This window comes from Rosa rugosa, chromosome 6, assembly GCF_958449725.1.
Source record: "Rosa rugosa chromosome 6, drRosRugo1.1, whole genome shotgun sequence".
Lineage (NCBI taxonomy): Eukaryota > Viridiplantae > Streptophyta > Magnoliopsida > Rosales > Rosaceae > Rosa > Rosa rugosa.
In genome coordinates this window covers 10376420-10394780 of record NC_084825.1, presented here as the reverse complement: position 1 = coordinate 10394780, position 18361 = coordinate 10376420, and the positions used below count along the sequence as shown (strand labels likewise).

General features: G+C 39.1%; 1 protein-coding gene across 1 annotated transcript; it reads left to right on the top strand.

The window, feature by feature from the left end:
- Positions 1 to 1007: 1007 nt before the first annotated feature.
- Positions 1008 to 9165, top strand: LOC133714807 (retinoblastoma-related protein). The gene is made up of 19 exons (XM_062141062.1): positions 1008 to 1214; positions 1490 to 1619; positions 1763 to 1867; positions 1966 to 2108; positions 2207 to 2303; positions 2395 to 2441; positions 3781 to 3979; positions 4159 to 4225; positions 4390 to 4569; positions 4656 to 4849; positions 4977 to 5847; positions 6028 to 6190; positions 6286 to 6358; positions 6620 to 6796; positions 6885 to 7004; positions 7114 to 7258; positions 7370 to 7482; positions 8595 to 8710; positions 8795 to 9165. Exons 2-19 carry the CDS (start codon positions 1497 to 1499, stop codon positions 8943 to 8945), a joined length of 3084 nt encoding a protein of 1027 aa, XP_061997046.1. The 5' UTR covers positions 1008 to 1214; positions 1490 to 1496; the 3' UTR covers positions 8946 to 9165.
- The last annotated feature ends 9196 nt before the right edge of the window (positions 9166 to 18361 follow it).

The window sequence follows — 18361 nt, the reverse complement described above, 5'->3', positions numbered from 1 at the left end:
AGATAAAGATCTTGCGGCTGACGATGACGCATCCCAGATCCACGTACTTCTTCTTCTTTTGCTCCCCGGTGGGGCCCAGCAGCCAGCTCTGTTGCGTCTCGTCGAGCGGCCGAGACGACAGCGCCGCCCGGTCGAGGTCCTGCAGGTTCCGGCTGCGGTCGTCGTCGGTGGCCGAGTCCGCCGTGTTGATCTCCAGCGGGCCGCCCCATGGATCCCTATCGTACATGGCTGAGGTTCAGTACTGGAGAGATATCTGAGAGAGAAATATGAGCCAGAGGCTGGAACAAAGCTTCGTGCAGGGATTTGATCTTCAACCCTACACTACCATCACCGGTGAAAGAAAGGAGAGAGAGAGGGCGCGGAGGAGAGAGAGAGAAAGAGAGAGATGGCGTCGGTGATGGAGAGAGAGGAGTGGAGTGGCATCTGTGTAATTATTTAATTAGGCTGAGGGTAAATTTGTTATTTCTCCTTAAATTGGGTTAGTGGGAATAAAAATCTGTTGCTGGGGTAAGTGGGATAAATTTGGCCAATTTTGGTGCATTTGGTCAAGATCCCAAAAAAAAAAAACAAAAAAGAGAAGATTCCTTTTAAGGAAAAAAAGAGAGAGAGAGAGAGAGAAAGAAAAAAAAAAAACTTTAGGGCTATGGGGCTGTGGGCGCGGGCCCACTAAAGCTGAAAACGACATTTAGATGTCGAAAAACGACACGGAAACCCAATGGGCCCCGACTCTCTTCCCACATGTGGGCAGTTCTGCTGTTACCGAGAGAGAGAGAGAATCCAAAAAAGGTTCCGTCACCCACGCCGTAACGGCGGCAAACGGAATTCATTGCTAATCTCGTCCAGTCGTAACGGCGAGAAATTTTGGCGGTAAAAAACACCTAACCCGCATGACGTGTCCTCCCCCGATTCGCCCTCTATGTATGTATGCATGTGAGTCATGGTGACATGGCATGTTGTTTTTCCCGCGCGAGACAACAGTCCAGGGTTTTCCCCCAAAAAGAGGCCCTCAACACCAAACCAAAAAAATTAGAGAGAGAGAGAGAGAGAGAGAGATAGGGTTTCCCAAAGACTGAAAAAAGAGCTCTCTGCTTCCCTCTGTTTCGATTCCGATCCCCCCAAAACGCCGTCGTTTTTGTTATTGGGCCTCGCCGGATCTACTCCCCCCCCCTTTTCTCACACTGAAATATCACGCAGATCTGTGCCGACGAAAATTCGTAAGCTTTTTTTAAAAAAATTTCTCTTCGTTTTGTGAAGGCTTCAATTGTTGGCTCCGGTTTTCGCCATCACGCATTTTGTGCTTTTTCGTGGGTGGGGTGGGTGTTTAGGTTTAATTCCCACGGAAATTGATTTTTTTTTTTTTTGGAACTTGAATTTCGGTGAAGAAATTGAGTGATTTGTGTCTGGGTTTCGAAAATTTCGCTTCTTTTTGGGGCGAATTGTAGAAATTAAGGATTTGGGATTGAGTTTTTGGTTTTTTTGGTTGAGCTAGGGTTTAGATGAGTCCACCTGCTGTGCTGAACATGGAAGATACGAAGCCGGAGGTCTCTGCATCCAACAATTCGAATTCGGGAACTGGAGATTTGGACCCTGTTAAAGCTCGATTTACTGATTTGTGCAAGGTTGGTTTTTTTTTTTTTTTTTTTACTGTGATCAGACTAGCCCAGCTGGTCTATCTTGTTGTAATGCCACTGTGTTTAAAGTTTAATCTTTCGATGATTCCAGTGTACAATTTCTTTCTCTTGAATATATATGATGTTTGCAGAATGGATTGTCGTTGGACGAGAACACGCTCACGCAAGCTATTAAGCTGCTGATAGAAACGAAACATGTTCTAATATCAAATTTATCAGCTATCGGAAATGGAACGGTATGTTTTATCAGTTCTTGATTGTGTAGTGACATTATTGATTCATGATGAAAGAAAGTATCGTTTAATATGCAACTTAACTACCTTTCTGTGTGCAGCCTGAAGAAGCAGAACGGTTCTGGTTTTCGTTTGTTTTGTTCTCGGTGAAAACATTGAGTGAGAAGAGTTCAGATAATTCACAAAAGGGGTCTGATGATAATGGATTCTCTCTCATCCAAATTTTGAGAGCTGCTAAACTGAAGTATGTTGTTTGTCAATCTGTTTTTTTTTTTGTTTTTGCTTGTATCTTATGTTGCTTGCTCATGAATTCTTCTCATTTTGTTTTTCGGTTGCTTCCAGCATTGTGGATTTCTTTAAGGAGCTTCCACAGTTTATTGTTAAGGCCGGCCCAATTTTAAGTAATCTGTATGGTGTAGATTGGGAGAGCAAACTTGAGGTATTAATTCTTCAGAGATTCAGTTACTTCACGACACTGTCTTTTATGTATTTTACTTGATCACTCATGAGTTTGAGTTCTTAATTTGTAGGCAAAAGAGTTGCAGGCCAATTTTCTGTACTTGAGCCTTTTAAGCAAGTAAGTGCCCTTTATTTTACTCATCGCGCTTGATGTATTACTATGTTACAAAATATTCTGCTTTTCTTTTAAGCTTTTCTGAATCTTGTGTACAATATCTACAGTTAGGATGGGACCAATACAAAACTAAGCATGAGTAATATGTGTCTGTGTGTGGTAATGTTAGATATAGTAATAATTGCTTTGGTGGGAGACTGTTAGGCGTACTAGTATGGTCTGATGGTAGTGGCTTGGAATAGAAAATTGTTGATGAGGCTGTAATGGCACTGGCTGACAGTGGTGTTAGGACTTAAAATAGATTAGAATTAAATGTGATTAAAAAGGAAAGAGAAAAAATCTCTTTGGCAGCTTCGTTGTATCAGAATCTGTTGGTTTTCATCCTTATCTATCCAAAATACTTTAAAAAATGTGGTGTTAACTCAAAATTTTTTTTTGCTGCGTTTTCTCGTGAAACACTATGCTTCTTGTTTGGTTATGAGTTCTTGAAAATAGGACCGTGCTACCATAAATTGCTTGCCACTGAGTGCTATAGTTACATGAAATTAGTTTGAATTTAAAGAATTAACTCGAGTCTAGGTATGCCCCTTGGTGGTTTGTCAAGTTTCAGTCTTGGTTTCTAGAGAGTACATTCAGTTGTTGGCATATGGACTTCTGATCCTTTAAAAATTAGTGGCTGAATATATAGTCATCTACCATGTAGCCGTATAAGCAACTATTATGAGTGTTACTCCGTAACATTGACTGTAATTTTAGACATATTGGTTGTGTTAAACTGACTATTTAACTTCCAGTTTCGGTAATTTTGGTTCATTGAAGACTTTTAAATTTTGACCAACTGAGTGAAACAGTGAGTATATATCTATAGGGTAACTGATTACCTAGTTGAAACTTGTTGTACATAATGCAACACCCCAGTTGATGAATCTATGGTTATACCATTGATCTAGATGTCTATCTAATTGCAGTATCATGAAATTTAAATGGGGTAGTCTGAATTAAGTAAGCATCCATACGGGTGTCTTTCTGCTTACCGTGAGCACCTTACAGCGGTATTGCAAATCCATATATTTTTCATGATTTGTAATACATTTAGGAGAGAGTTTAAGTTGTATGGATAAGAAGTTTCCATTAATTCTACATTTTCATACTCATTGAATTTATCCAAGGGACATTTTCATCTCTCAGATTTGTAGATTATATTGTAATACTGCAGTATTTTGTGAAGTTTTGTTAAATGGTTTATCTGTGTACCTGATACATGTTTCTTCATGGTTTTGGTTTCATGTATAAAAGATATTTGAGTTAATAGCATGATATCATAAAATTTTTATGCTTCAAGGTACTTCAAAAAAGCATACCGGGAATTCTTCTTGACAAGTGATGCAACTGTTGATAAGAAGTCAGCCATTACCAATGGAGCTGGCTATGTGTCAGAGTATCATAGATTTGGATGGCTGCTGTTTTTGGCCCTTCGGGTACATGTATTTGGGCGAGTTAAAGACCTGGTGACATGCACAAACGGCTTGGTTTCCATATTGGTTAGTTGTCTTTTTGTATTATTTAGTTAGAGTCTAAGATGCTATCAGATAGTTGAACTGCTGACATAAAATGGATTTCCATTTCAGTTAAGAAAAAGAGATTTCTGGTTCTCTCTCTATTTTAGCTCTCTACTTTACAGGTGCCTTTTTTCTTACTGCTTGATTCTGTCTTTGTACAGGCAATTTTAATTATTCACGTCCCTGTTCGCTTCAGAAACTTTAGAATCCATGATTCACCGCGTTTTGGTAATATTCCACTTGGCTTGTTAGCACTCTTTCTTTTATGATTTTCCAAGAGGATATCAAAAGTTGAAAATTTGTTTGGACTTTTGATCTCCCCATCTTTTCCCCTTTTTGGCTGTGCATTTTGGAATTCTTCATTGGAGCTCATTGATTAATGTCTAATACAGTGAGGAAAGGCAACAAAGGTGTGGACCTGCTTGCATCACTTTGCAACACTTATGACACCTCAGAAGAGGAGCTGAGAAAAACAATGGAAAAGGCTAATACATTGATATCAGATCTTTTGAAGAAGAAGCCTTGTTTGGCATCTGAGTGTAAAAATGAAAATCTAAAGAATATTGATACAGGTGTGTTGCAAAAGTTCCTCATTTGTGCAATGGTTGATAAGAAAATCTAAAGACGTTCTTCTGAAGTATCATCCTGTTTGATGCAGATGGTTTGACCTATTTTGAAGGACTTCTGGATGAACCTTCTTTGTCATCCAGTTTAGATATTCTAGAAAAAGATCATGATGATGCAATTCGGAATAAGGGTGAACTGGATGAGAGAGTATTTATAAATGAGGAGGACAGCTTACTTGGTTCAGGGAGCTTGTCAGGAGGGTCCTTGAATTTATCTGGTGTGAAGGTATGCTCTCAATAATGAATTCCACTATTCAGGAACATATGTGTTGTCAGATGTTCTTTCTGTTTCCAATGCTGTTGTTTTGTTTATAGAAAATTTGTTGATAATCTTATTTGTACTATTATGTTAGAGGAAATTTGATTCAGTGGCCTCCCCAACAAAGACAATTACAAGTCCACTCTCTCCCCATCGCTCTCCAGCTTCGCATGTTAATGGTGGTGTTAATTCAAAGATGGCAGCTACACCTGTGAGCACTGCAATGACAACTGCAAAGTGGCTTAGGACCTTTATTTCCCCACTTCCATCAAAACCCTCACCCGAGCTCGAGGGTTTTCTGGCATCATGTGATAGGAACGTTAGTAATGATGTGATACGCAGGGCGCAAATAATACTTGAGGCCATATTTCCAAGTAGTGCTTTGGGGGAGCGATGTGTAACTGGTAGTCTGCAAAGTGCTAACCTCATGGACAATGTGTGGGCAGAACAACGAAGACTGGAAGCACTCAAGCTTTATTATAGAGTTTTGGAAGCAATGTGTAGGGCAGAGGCTCAAGTTTTGCATGCTACTAATTTGACCTCTTTATTAACAAATGAGAGGTTCCATAGATGCATGCTAGCATGCTCTGCTGAGTTAGTCCTGGCAACACATAAGACGGTCACAATGTTGTTTCCTGCCGTACTAGAAAGGACAGGCATTACAGCTTTTGATCTTAGCAAGGTGATAGAGAGCTTCATTAGACATGAAGAATCTCTACCAAGAGAATTGAGACGACATCTAAATTCATTGGAAGAACGACTTTTGGAGAGCATGGTATGGGAGAAGGGTTCCTCAATGTACAATTCTTTGACAGTTGCTAGGCCTGCCTTCTCGGCTGAAATCAACCGTCTCGGGTTATTAGCAGAACCAATGCCATCTTTGGATGCAATAGCTTTGCATATCAACTTCTCTTGTGGAGGGTTGCCTCCAGTAGCTTCTTTACAGAAGCATGAGACTTCCCCAGGTATTGTTTATTTTATTATTTTTTTGATATATACATATTACAATCTGAAGTACTAATGCCCTGACGTTGTATTTGGGATGTGTAAGTCCATGGTCATTGGAAATAAATTTCTATCCACTTCGTGGCTCATGATATAGTAATATGCTCAAGTGGTGAATTCTTTGTACTGTAACTTTTCAGGTCAGAATGGAGATCTCAGGTCTCCGAAGAGACCCTGCACAGAATATAGGGGTGTCTTACTAGAGCGAAATTCCTTTACTTCTCCAGTGAAGGATCGTCTCCTGGCCTTAAGTAACCTTAAATCAAAGCTGCCACCGCCACCTCTACAATCTGCTTTTGCAAGGTATCAATTTCTTGTCCCAGGAAGTCGTAAATGCAATTCCTTCCAGTTTCATTTCTTTCCTCATGGAATTCTATGTCTGAAATTTTTTTGTGCAGTCCAACACGACCAAATCCAGGAGGTGGAGGGGAAACATGTGCAGAAACTGGAGTTAGTATTTTCTTTAATAAGGTGCGAGACAGTGTTCCATCGCCTTTTTTTTTTTTGTGTGTGTGGGTGTAATAAATCTCAGAAAATCTGCCCGGTTGACATATTACGTATGGTTAAAAGTTTTGAGGCCTGTTCATGACTTATATGTCACTGAAGAGGATTTGTGGTAGAGATACTAGTTCATGCCATCGAGGATCTGATTGTACTTACATTGACCTTATAATTTTGATTTATCGGGATTTATCTTTTGCTTTATACCTATGTGAATTTCTTGTATCATAGATCATCAAGCTGGCTGCTGTAAGAATTAATGGTATGGTCGAAAGGTTGCAATTGTCTCAGCAAATCAGGGAGAATGTTTATCGCCTCTTCCAACAAATACTTGTTCAGCGGACATCTCTCTTTTTTAACCGCCATATTGACCAAATTATCCTTTGTTGTTTTTACGGGGTTGCCAAGGTATGATGTGACTTCTGACGAGTTTTCTAGGCTGCTGTTACATAATTTTAATCTTTACGTACACTCATCAATTGTTTTCTGGATGCAGATTTCTCAACTAAGTCTTACATTTAGGGAAATCATACACAACTACAGGAAGCAACCACAATGCAAACCACAAGTTTTTCGAAGTGTCTTTGTTGACTGGTCATCAGCTAGACGCAATGGGGTATGATGCCTAATCTTTACTCTTATAGCTGTTTCCTAGTTAGATCCCTATCAAATTATATTTCTAGTTGAATACTAAGTTCCTATCCCTTCACATGTTCTGGAACCAGCGGCCTGGACAGGAACACGTAGATATCATTAGATTTTACAATGAAGTATTCATTCCTTCTGTCAAGACCCTGCTTGTTGAGCTTGGGCCAGCTGTTACAACTACAAGAGCCAATGTAGTTCCTGAAGCTAACAACAACAATGATGGTATGATTCTGTCAAAACTGATGTCTAGTTTTTCGCATTGTGTTTGTTCCTCTTGTAACACTCGTGCTAGAACTCCCTAATAAGTCCCATATTGTTTTCATTGGCAATTAGCTCAATGTCCAGGATCACCTAAAGTATCCACCTTTCCAAGTCTCCCTGATATGTCTCCAAAGAAAGTATCTGCAGCACACAATGTATATGTATCTCCATTGCGATCATCAAAGGTACTTGTTTAGGTTTCTGATTTTCTTTTTCCTGTTTCACATATACGGTATGTTGATTATAAAGTGGGTTAACTATTGCAATTCTGTTGTGCATCTTTTGGGTTTTTGAACTACATACACGTTTTCCTTTTTTTATTTTATTTTATTCATTAATAAACCAGGAACCACATGACACTAATTGTTTTAGTACATACCCAGTATATTTATTCTTTAACGGAATTACGTACTACTGCTGCACCATGTAGTATGGAAAAGTATTCTCTTTAGCTTTTTTGCTATTTTGATAGGATCTTGTTTTATATTTTGCTTCCATGCATTCTCACTATGATCCTCTTCATCAGCGTTTGGAGTATTGACTTATGTCTTGGGATTTCTCATTTTTTTATGGACCAAAACTTTGGTTTTTCACTTTCAAGTTCCAGTTGGTCAGGATGTAAATACCAGATATCTATGTAATGCACTTGCACATTAATATAGAGTTTGATTTAGGTGATGCAAGTGAAATTACGCTAACCTTTTCTTGATTCCGTCTTTGTTTATGTTTTGCTATGACGGTTGTAAGGTCTGTATCTTGATGATGCAGCTCTTATTCCTTCTTGAATATGATAACAATCCATTTCTAAAACAAAACAAAAACAACAGGTCTACATAACTTGTGTGGGGTTCACATATTCATTCACCAAAAGCCACTTCATTTTCATCTTACTAGCAATTATGCAAACACTTCACGTGTAAGATGCAAATACTGTTGCTTCAACCACCATCCCATTAATATAGTTTAATACTGTTGCTTTCTTCTTATCTTACTACTTTGACACTGCACACTCATTGTTTAATAACTATTTTCCTTCTCAAATTTTGACACAATAATATTCTTCTACTGGTTGTTATGAAGTTTGGTTACGCGTTAGCTAATCTTCACGAGGTAAATATGTGATGTTAACTAAGTATCACGTGTCCTGTGACTGTATTCTTCAAGTTTTTTTAGATCCTGATCCTTGATAATGTACTCAGAAGTCCTCAATGTCTTTGCAGTACATTTTAATTCATTTTTGCTGGGAACTGTACTGTTGAATTTATTTATTCCAAGGCTAACTATGACCCTGCTACAGATGGATGCCTTAATCTCACATAGCTCAAAGAGCTATTATGCTTGTGTTGGGGAGAGTACTCATGCGTATCAGAGCCCTTCAAAAGATCTGACAGCCATTAACAACCGCTTGAATGGGTATGCTTTCAGCACAATGATGATTCAAACCAAAGTGTTTTACCAAATTAATGATTTCATCTAATGCATGGTTTCCTTTTTCAGCACACGAAAACGCACACTCGACTTTGATAATGTGGATGTAGGGGTTGGTTTGGTTAGTGATTCTATGGTGGCCAATAGCCTGTACCTTCAAAATGGGAGTTGTGCATCCTCATCGGGTGGACCATTGAAAACCGAGCAACCTGACTTGTAGTCCAACTGCTGTATAGTTTTTGTCTATGTAAATCTAGGTTTTTTTGTTCTTCATATTTTATGCAACACATACTATGTTTATGACATGGGGTCCTGAATGAGTGGCGAGTTACTGTAGAATGGCCACCACAGACCCCTTTTCTCTCAAGTGCTAATGTATGTTAGTTAGGTAGGAGACTCTTGATTTAATAAAATGTTTTGGTTTTCGCCTTGGTCTTCAAGTAATTTGTATCCTCAATTCTTCTGTCAATGGAGTTCTTGGCAAAAAAGTCCATTTCATTATGCTACTTAGTTGCATTGGTTTGATGTAAACAAATGTAAACAACAAATAAGAGAGAAGTCAAGAAAATTAAGACATGTTAACAGAATCAAAGTGTGCTAACTGTAATAAATCTAGTTCTTTCGCCTTTTTCCTCAAATTTCCACCCCCGGCTAAGATAATCCCCAAAGATATCGGCAGTCCAAGTAAAGGATATATCAACAGTTCAACACTGATTCGGTTGTGAGAGATATCCGCAGTCCAAATTAAGGGCATATCAACAGATACAGTATATCTCCGATATATCGATAATGAAGAGTATTTGTTCGGAATAGTACTCTCGTAAAAAAAGTATATATCGAGGAATATATATCTACAAATATTTCAAACCTTGATAGTGAGAATCCCAAAACATATCCCAATAACGTAGGAAGGAAGCATATCATCTTATCGTAATATGCCAGAGAAATCTGAAAGACGTAACTAAATCAATCACACAATATTGCTACTCAGGAACCCTAACAAATTAAACCTCATCAACTTGCTTGGATCAGAAACTCTCATATTGCCCGTGGCCCTCGATCGATCTCATTGTTTACGATCATGATGTGCATCTCTTTCATGAAATGGATTTCAAACGGTACGTCAAAGAACGCCATGAAATGGATTTCATGACGTTTTTCAAAGTATGCTGATTTTGATTTTGATTTTTTTTCCAAAGTAGAACCTCGATGGTGAAAGATTTATCCTTTGTTCTGTTTTGATTCTTGGCAATGACCTTCTGTTCTCTGCTAATTCCTTTTTTGTTTTCGTTTGATCAATGCTATTTCTTTCATGTTTGTTTCATTTGTTTTCCGAAAAGAACTCGTCGAAATAAAAATAAAGAATTCTGAATATGTGGATGGAAAGTTTTTCTTTTTGATATGACTGAGTCTCTATACAGGTTCGCAACATCTAGTCGGAAAAAACTAGAAGTGTGCCCGGGAAAGCGAGTGCCATCTACAGGCTCAAAGCTGCCATTAGATTGTTGTAAATCTTAATCCTGAGCATGGGAGGCATATTCACAAAGGTGAATTCTGAAAGGGGGTGGAGGTCAGTGTTTTGTTAATTAATTAACTAATTTGTTTATAGTGTGCATTTTTTTATGTTTTTTATTTATAAAGATTATGTGCCTTAATTTTGTTATTTTAAGGTTGAGAAATTTTAAATACACATCCCTAATTACTTAATATGACCACTTACCCAATTTTAACAAAAAAATTGCCCACTTGCTCCACTAAGAGTTTTTTACTCCCATCTACCCAATTTAAATGCAAGTGACATTTTTACCCCCAAACTAATTAATAAATTACAAAATTCTCTCTCTCTCACCTCCTATCAGACTCTCTCTCTCTCTCTCTCTTCGCCGTTCCTTCACTCATAGTCAAGCAAGACCAAAATTGACCCGCCGGAGAAGTCAATTAACCCTTACAGCAACCGCAACGTCGTCACCGCCGAGTTCTCGGGTTTCGATTATGAGCGGGATGTCGTCCGGGTTCTGGGGTTTGGGATCTGCAGTCGGTGTCGTCGCCGCAGGGTTGGGATCTGCGTCCGGCTTGATTTTGTTTTGATTCCGACGGCGTCGTCCGGGTTCTTGGGTTTCGATTATGTGCGGGATGTCGTCCGGGTTCTGGGGTTTGAGATATGCAGTCGGTGTCGTCGCCGCAGGGTCCGGGTTCTGCGTCCGGCTTGATTTCGTTTTTTTTGGTAAATTTGGCAGAAGAATGAAAAAAAAAGTTTTATTGAGTAGTTATACATGTCTATTGCGGGGCAATAATAAGATTATTGGGAGACAATAATATGAGTATTGGGGGGCAATAATATGCATATAAATTGATCAATTGTGCCTGTAGTGTATTCATTTTGGTTTTGGGAGTTTATGCAATTCACTGGAGGGTAATAATATGATTATTTGAGGCAATAATATGATTATTGGGAGACAATAATATGAGTATTGGGGGGCAGTAATATGGTTACTGGGGGGCAATAATATGATTACTGGTGGGTAATAATATGGTTACTAGGTATTATTAGGGGGCAATAAATTCAGACGCCGGAATCCGGTTAACAGTCCGGTGGCCGGATTCCGGATTCCGGTCACCGGTCACCGGTGGCCGGAGTCCTCGGCCGGCCACTGGTCACCAGAGCACAGCAAGGTGGAGGATGACTTTTCTTTCTAAGTGAGAAAGAAGGAGAGGGCAAAAAAGTCCCAAAAATAAATAAAAAGAATAAAAGAAAGAATTGTAAAGGGGAAATAATCTCTTAGAGTGTTTTGGGTAAATGGGGTTAAAAAACTGTTAGTGGAGCAAGTGGGCAAATTTTAAGCTAAAATTGGGTAAATGAGCATTTCCCCTTATTTTATAGGGAAAATGATTAAAGTGGTCATTTGGAAGATACAAATGATAGTTTAGGTCAAAGATAATAGCGTATGATAATTCAGGTCACGCACTAACTATCTAACACTAAAACTTACAAAATTTACGAAAAATGCCACTTAGGTTTTCTAACCCGGGCCCGACTCTATCTCTTATTCTCTTTTCAGTTTCGCAATTTCAAAAACACATAAACCGCTCTAGACTTTCCATCGTTGAGACGATTCCAAATTCTCTTCGGCTCGACACCTACTCCTGCGCACACCTTCGACGACGACTGTTTTTCCTACACCATGCAGCAACGTCGCCTCCAACAAGAGTGCTTCAGCAACGAAGTCCCAAATTCTATGGTTTTGCAAACTTCCCGGCCTCAAATCGTCTACCTCGAGCTGGTAATGTTTCAGCCTCGATTCCACCGCTATCATCTCTTTGCGTATTTGGCATTGTCTAGTGATGAAATTGCTTGATACTTATCCAATTTTGCTTCTGCTTCCTGCTTTGAGTTCGTTCATAGCTTTATGAAATGTAGAATTTCGGAACCCAAAATTGTTTTGAGGCCATTGTGTGACTGTTTTGATTGTGGTGTGGCTGTGTTTTAATTTTGGTTTGATACAGAGACATGGACAGTGACATATACATTTATGTGGAGATGATGAATGTGTGTGATGCTATTTAGGTTGTATGGTTTGCTAAAATCGATGTGATGTTGGGTCAATAAATATATATAATGCAAATGGCCAATGATGTCTCACTGGCCGGCCAAGTCACTAGCCCAGTCACTGGCCAGTGAAGTCACTCGCAAGGCCAGGTCACTGGTCATGTCTCTGGCCATGAAATCACTGGCAAGGCTAGGTCCTTAGCCAGATGTGTGTTAACCTCATGTCATTGACCATGTCACTGATATGGCATGTGACTTCACTGCCCAGTCCCTGGCCAAGTCACTGGTCATATAACTATCAAAGTCAATGCTAATCTTCTTATTCTAACAATTTTGGTACAGAATTTATGATCAGAAATGGCAAGTGGAAAAAGAAAAGAAAGGGAACTAAGCAATGATTAAGAAGATTACAAAGAGGTCGAATAAGAAGAAGAAGATGATCAAGCGATGAAGAAGAAGAAGGGTTCGAAGAAGGGTTCGAAGAAGGATAAAAAGCAAAAAAAAAAAAAAAAAAAAGGAAGTAAAAGATGTAGAAGATTCTGAGACAGAAGAAGAATTAGTATTACCAACGAAAAAATGGATATAAAGAAGAGTAGCAACGGGAGACAAACAAAAAAGGGAAAAACTGTACCAGAAGATTCTGAAGAGGACGACGAAGAAGAAGAACAAGCTGCAAAAGATGTAGAAGATTCTGAGAAAGGATATAAAGAAGAGCAGCAAGGGGAGACAAACAAAAAAGGGAAAAACTGTACCAGATTCTGAAGAAGATGAAAAAGAAGAAGAAGCCGAAGTTGTGCCGAAGAAGAGGAAGAGATATTTGAAAGTAGGGCACGTGCAATATAGGTGCACAACTATCAGTTTTTTGAAGACGATTTCAGATAACTGAATGAAAGAACATTAGCTTTACTAAGGGAGACACCGTTTGGAAAGATTGTGGATGCATTCCATGGTGGGTATATAGAGAAGAAGTCAGCAAAGAAATCTGATGATTTCATTATCCTACTCTTGTAGGCTTACAATCATGAAAAAGACCTCTTCTTATTTGGAAAGAAGAAATTTAGAATCTCCACAAGCGACATTTCAATGATCCTAGGACTGCTAGCACAAGGAGAGTTGGTTCCAAAGACTTCTGAGGGTGCATATGAGTCCAATTTTGTGTAGGAGTATTTCCAGAGACGAAGAGGGTTAACAAGAGTGTTGTGGAGAATTTGAAAGACACATTGAAAAAGAAGCTAAAAATAGAGGCAGGGATCGAGAAAGATAAAAATGTGGCAAGGTTAATATTGCTGCATTTGTTAATCAAGTTTTTGTCCCCAAACGCAATGGGGACAATTTCATGGAATTATGTTAAGGCTTGTGAAAAGTTGGATGATATTGGATCTTATGGCTGGGCCAAGGAAGTCGGGAACTTCCTAAAAAAGTCTATGCATATGCTGAAGAAGAAGTCGGGCAGCTCAAATACTATGGGTGACTGCATCGTATTAATACCGGTAAGTCACTGTCAGACTGAATGTCATTGGCCAAGTGACTGTTACACTGCATGTCACTAGCCAAGTCAAATTGCATGTCACTGGGCAATTCACTTGTTAAACTGCATGTCACTGGCTAAGTCATTAATCAATTTGTTTTTCCGAAACTAGCTATTTTTTTTTTCCTTTTCTTTTGTCCAAGTAGTATTGGTTCCGTGAAAAGACTAGAACAATCAAGCCAACAGCTGGAAGGGAAAATGAAGAGCATGGAATGAGAAAATGGGACATCAAGAGCCTGATCTTGGAAAAACTGAATGTATGTTTTTCTCTATCAAAATAGTTGTCTTTGGAAAAACTGAATGTATGTTTTTCTCTATCAAAATAGTTGTCACAAGCCAAGTCACTATACATGTCACTGACCAAGTCACTATACATGTCACTGACCAAATCACTATCACACTGCATGTCACTAGCCAATTCACACTTCATGTCATTGGCTCATGTAACTATTGTAAACATGTCACTGGTTATTTCACATAGCATGTCATTGACATATTGCGGATTCTTCTTTCATAAACTCTTCGCAAAGCTGAAAGAAGATGCAGAGGAGACAGAATCTAAGGAGTTTGGTTCTGATGAAGGGACGGATGGTTCGGAACTAGAGGTTCAAGCTGCTGATGATCAGAGTTCTGAAGAGGAAAAGGATAACCAAGAAGGTGAAATGGGTGAACATGAAGGAACTGAGATGACAATAACAAGCTGCAACGAAGAAGAAAAAGCCAAGTGGGAGGAATAAAAAAAAAAAAAAAGGAATAGGAGGTAAGAAGTCTGACTGTGAAAAAAAAAAAAAATTGGAAGGAGAGATTGAAGTTGGAGATTGGAGAAAAATATACTGCAAAAGAAACATCAGCTGAGGGAATTGAAAGAGGATAAGAAGCTTCTGAAGGAAGAAAATGTTGCCCTCGTAACAGTGAAAATTGCCTCACATCATCAGTGCAGGAGTTAGACAAAAAAGTGAAGAAGTTAGAGGGAATGATGATTGCAATGACTCACTACCTCGAGACCCTATTGGCGACGAGGGCATTGTCTAGCTTTGGTGAGGGAGGTTTGTTAGCTTCTTAATGCCTAAGATGAAGAGACATGGTGTGAGCATTGTGTCATGTATTATCACGGACACGTACTCAAATAGGGAACTTTTTGTTTCTCTCGTTCTGTAATGGCACCTTGCTACCCACCATAAGATAACAAGAGTGTCCTTTTAGCAACACCTCAGAGTAAACTGTGCTCAACCACTAATTATAAGCGAGGCTTGCCACTTTTCACCCAAGTGTTTCTCTCACACCAAGTGGATACCAAGACATGAATTAAATTCAACCCACAGAACCGACAAATTACCGAAAATCCAAACCTTGTGGTAACTCGTACTTAATAATGAACATGTGTTTAGATCCCTACAATAACATTCTAAACGGATGTATCTTTCCAAACTTGGATGTGCCTAGAGTCTCAACTATGATGGCTATTTATGGAGTAGCCTACTCTCGGAAGTTGACAACCCAACTTCCTTAGGTACGTGTATCGAACAATGCACATTTTTCTCTTGCAATTGATATCCCCAACCGCCCAACCGCTTAGGGATTGAGTAAAGTAACTACTTGTTCTTATCTAAGAGCATCTCTAACAGTGATAGCTAAAACTGAAATGTAAGTAATTACTTTTTTAGTTCTGCCCCAGTAGAATACCTAAATCCCAAGTTAAATTTAAGTTTTAGTTAAATTGTCTCTCATCTTTAGCTAAATATAGCTAGGTTTTTTAGCTAAATTCTAAAGTTAAATTTAGCTTTTGTTTAGTTAGTCTATTGGAGATCAAACTTAGCCTAAAATTAGTAAAATTTCAATTTTTTTTTTATTTGAAATGAGTTTTAGGTTGGAGATGCCCTAAGTATGGTTAATATCCCCAACCACCCCGGATTATCCGAAAGGGAGGATTACATCAAGTAACTCCTCTTAACTTCCCTTAGATAGATAAGCATCACTAACTTCTGGCAATTTCCCTCTTACATCAACCCTCTTTGCTTGCTTGAGTCACTGCTTGCTTGTTTGCTTCATTACTTGCTTGCTTGCTTATAGCCTTAGCCAGCACTGTCTGTCTATTGGCCAGCCCTGACCGACAGCTTGCGGCCAACCTTGGCCAACATTGGCTAGACAGTGGCAGGAAGCGTCCACGATAGGTTGAGGCTAGATTCAGTGGCTCTCGGCAGATTGGCTTGTCAACCTTGTCAACATGCGTCTTGCTGCGTGTTGCCCTTACTAGAAGTCTCACGCAGGTCATGTATTACCTACTCTAAATGCCATCAGCGCTAAACGATGCTACCTCTTTGCCTACCTATTGCGTCAGTGCTAGGCAATGCCCTGCCTACCGCTTGGCCAAAGCCTTGCACATAGTGTGCCCGCTGATGTGCAGTCGAGGCTAGCTAAGGTTGGCGCAAGACATGCTAACACTTGGTGTTTTCAACCCTTGCCATCTTTAAGGGTGTAATAAACTTGCCACTTGATCTTGAAAACGCCCTTGTTGTCAATGGGCCTTGGTTTCTTGTCTCGACATCACTCATATCGCCATCTAGATACTTTGTATCTACTTGAAACTCCTCCCAGTGTGCATAGACCTGAGCTTGCTCCTCTGTGAGCCTCAGTTTATCACATACACTATCCACAAGCCATCTAGAAGCCCTGCATCTACCTAAAAAGGCGGTTTGTGGGGGGAAAAATAATTAGATTAGGCCTACAAACAAGAAATATGGAGCAAGGGATAAACCTGCCAAGATGTGAGCCTAAAGCACATGTTCTTATCCAGATGCACCAAACTGCCTATGAGTATGAATCAAGAGACATGTGGGCTTAAGGTGTTTGGGTAGAGGTCTTATCATTGCGGCACAGGGATCAGGTCGAGAATCTGGCAGCCCAATTATAAGTGGGAGTAGATTGCGGTCAAAGCTGCAAATAACTTATGGATAAGGCTTTTCACCCTATAAATACACCATTAAGTGGGTTTGGTAAGACATTCAGTCACTCTTACTCCTACTTACTTATAAGAAGGTTGCTCATTTAGGCATTGAAAGATTTTTTGCAAGTATGAATCTAGAGACATGTGGTACGAAGGTTGCAGCAGGCATCGAAGGTTACCTGTGAGTAGGAATCGAGAAACATGTGCTTAAGGTGTTGGCAGAGGCCCCTTCGTTGCGGCATAGGGCTCGGGTCGAGAGATGGGCAACCCAATGATAGGTGATAGTAGATTATGGCGTAAGAAGGCATTGAAAGATTTTTTGCAAGTATGAATCTAGAGACATGTGGTACGAAGGTTGCGGCAAGCATCGAAGGTTGCCTGTGAGTACGAATCGAGAAACATTTGCTTAAGTTGTTGGCAGAGGCCCTATCGTTGCTGCACAGGGCTCGGGTCGAGAGATGGGCAACCCAATGATAGGTGATAGTAGATTGTGGCGCAAGATGCAACCAACTTATAGATAAGGCTTTTCACCCTATAATTACACCCTTAAGTGGGTTTGGTAAGACATTTAATCACTCTGATTCCCACTCACTTATAAGATGGTTGCTCATTTAGGCATTGAAGGGTTTTTTTGAAAGTAATTGTTAGAACATTGTCTGAAATCCCACATTAGAAACCAAGTCCCCTATTATTTATGAAGAATATCACTTAAGTAATAGACTGCATAAAAGAATTCTGACGAAACTTGCTTATGCAAAAAAACTCAGAATTTTAAAACATATAAGAGCAACTCCAACATCTTTCCATATTTCGATTTATCTCTATTTTAGGGAAAAATGAGTCTTTTTTGCTCTAACATATTTTCTATAACTATCTCCATTTTAGGGATAGTGAGGAAATAGAAAACAAAATTCCTTAAATTTACAGCAATCTCTAAAATTTTAAGGAAAAATTATAGAGATTTTAGAGATTGCTGTAAAATAGAGAATCTATTGGAGTTGGAAAAGAAAAATTATGGAAAACTTTGACTTTTGATTCCCAATAATACAAAAATTATAGAGAAGCTGTTGGAGTTGCTCTAAGTATACATGTATATAAAGTTGGCCTTGGACCTCGAGGCTCTTGGGCTTTAAGGACTTAGTTAAATTCCAATAAAGGATTTTTCTTTTCTTTTTGTATATTCGGATAAAGATGTTTTTGGATAACACTGATTCAGACAGTTGCAACTGTTCTGTTCAAATTCAAAACATACAAATAGTTGCATCTCCTTGTTCGAACTTTATAAAAGGACGAAAACATTCATTGATACGCACATCGGTTTTTCCTGACACCCTCTTCTACAAAAAAACTCGACAAAAACACAAGTGAAGTTCGCCAGGTTTCAAGACATCTGTGCAACCCCTTCAAACACAGAGTAGTATCCTACAACACATGTGTAGGGACAAAATTCTGTCTTAGGACATTGCTATTGCAAGCCTTTCTCTCAAGAATCAAGTCAGTGATTTTAATTCTATTTATTTCTTGTTTCATTTGTATATAAGATACAAAACTATTGCACTCGTGTATTAGGATTGATACATTACTACAATACTTTTGTACTTTATCTATATATTGTTG

Bases quoted from the DNA above. Each gene is read 5' to 3' on its own strand.
- LOC133714807 (XM_062141062.1), top strand. From the start codon at position 1,497: ATGAGTCCACCTGCTGTGCTGAACATGGAAGATACGAAGCCGGAGGTC. The intron at 1,868-1,965 runs GTATGTTTTATC...TTCTGTGTGCAG, and splicing joins CAGCTATCGGAAATGGAACG to CCTGAAGAAGCAGAACGGTT. The intron at 2,304-2,394 runs GTATTAATTCTT...CTTAATTTGTAG, and splicing joins ATTGGGAGAGCAAACTTGAG to GCAAAAGAGTTGCAGGCCAA.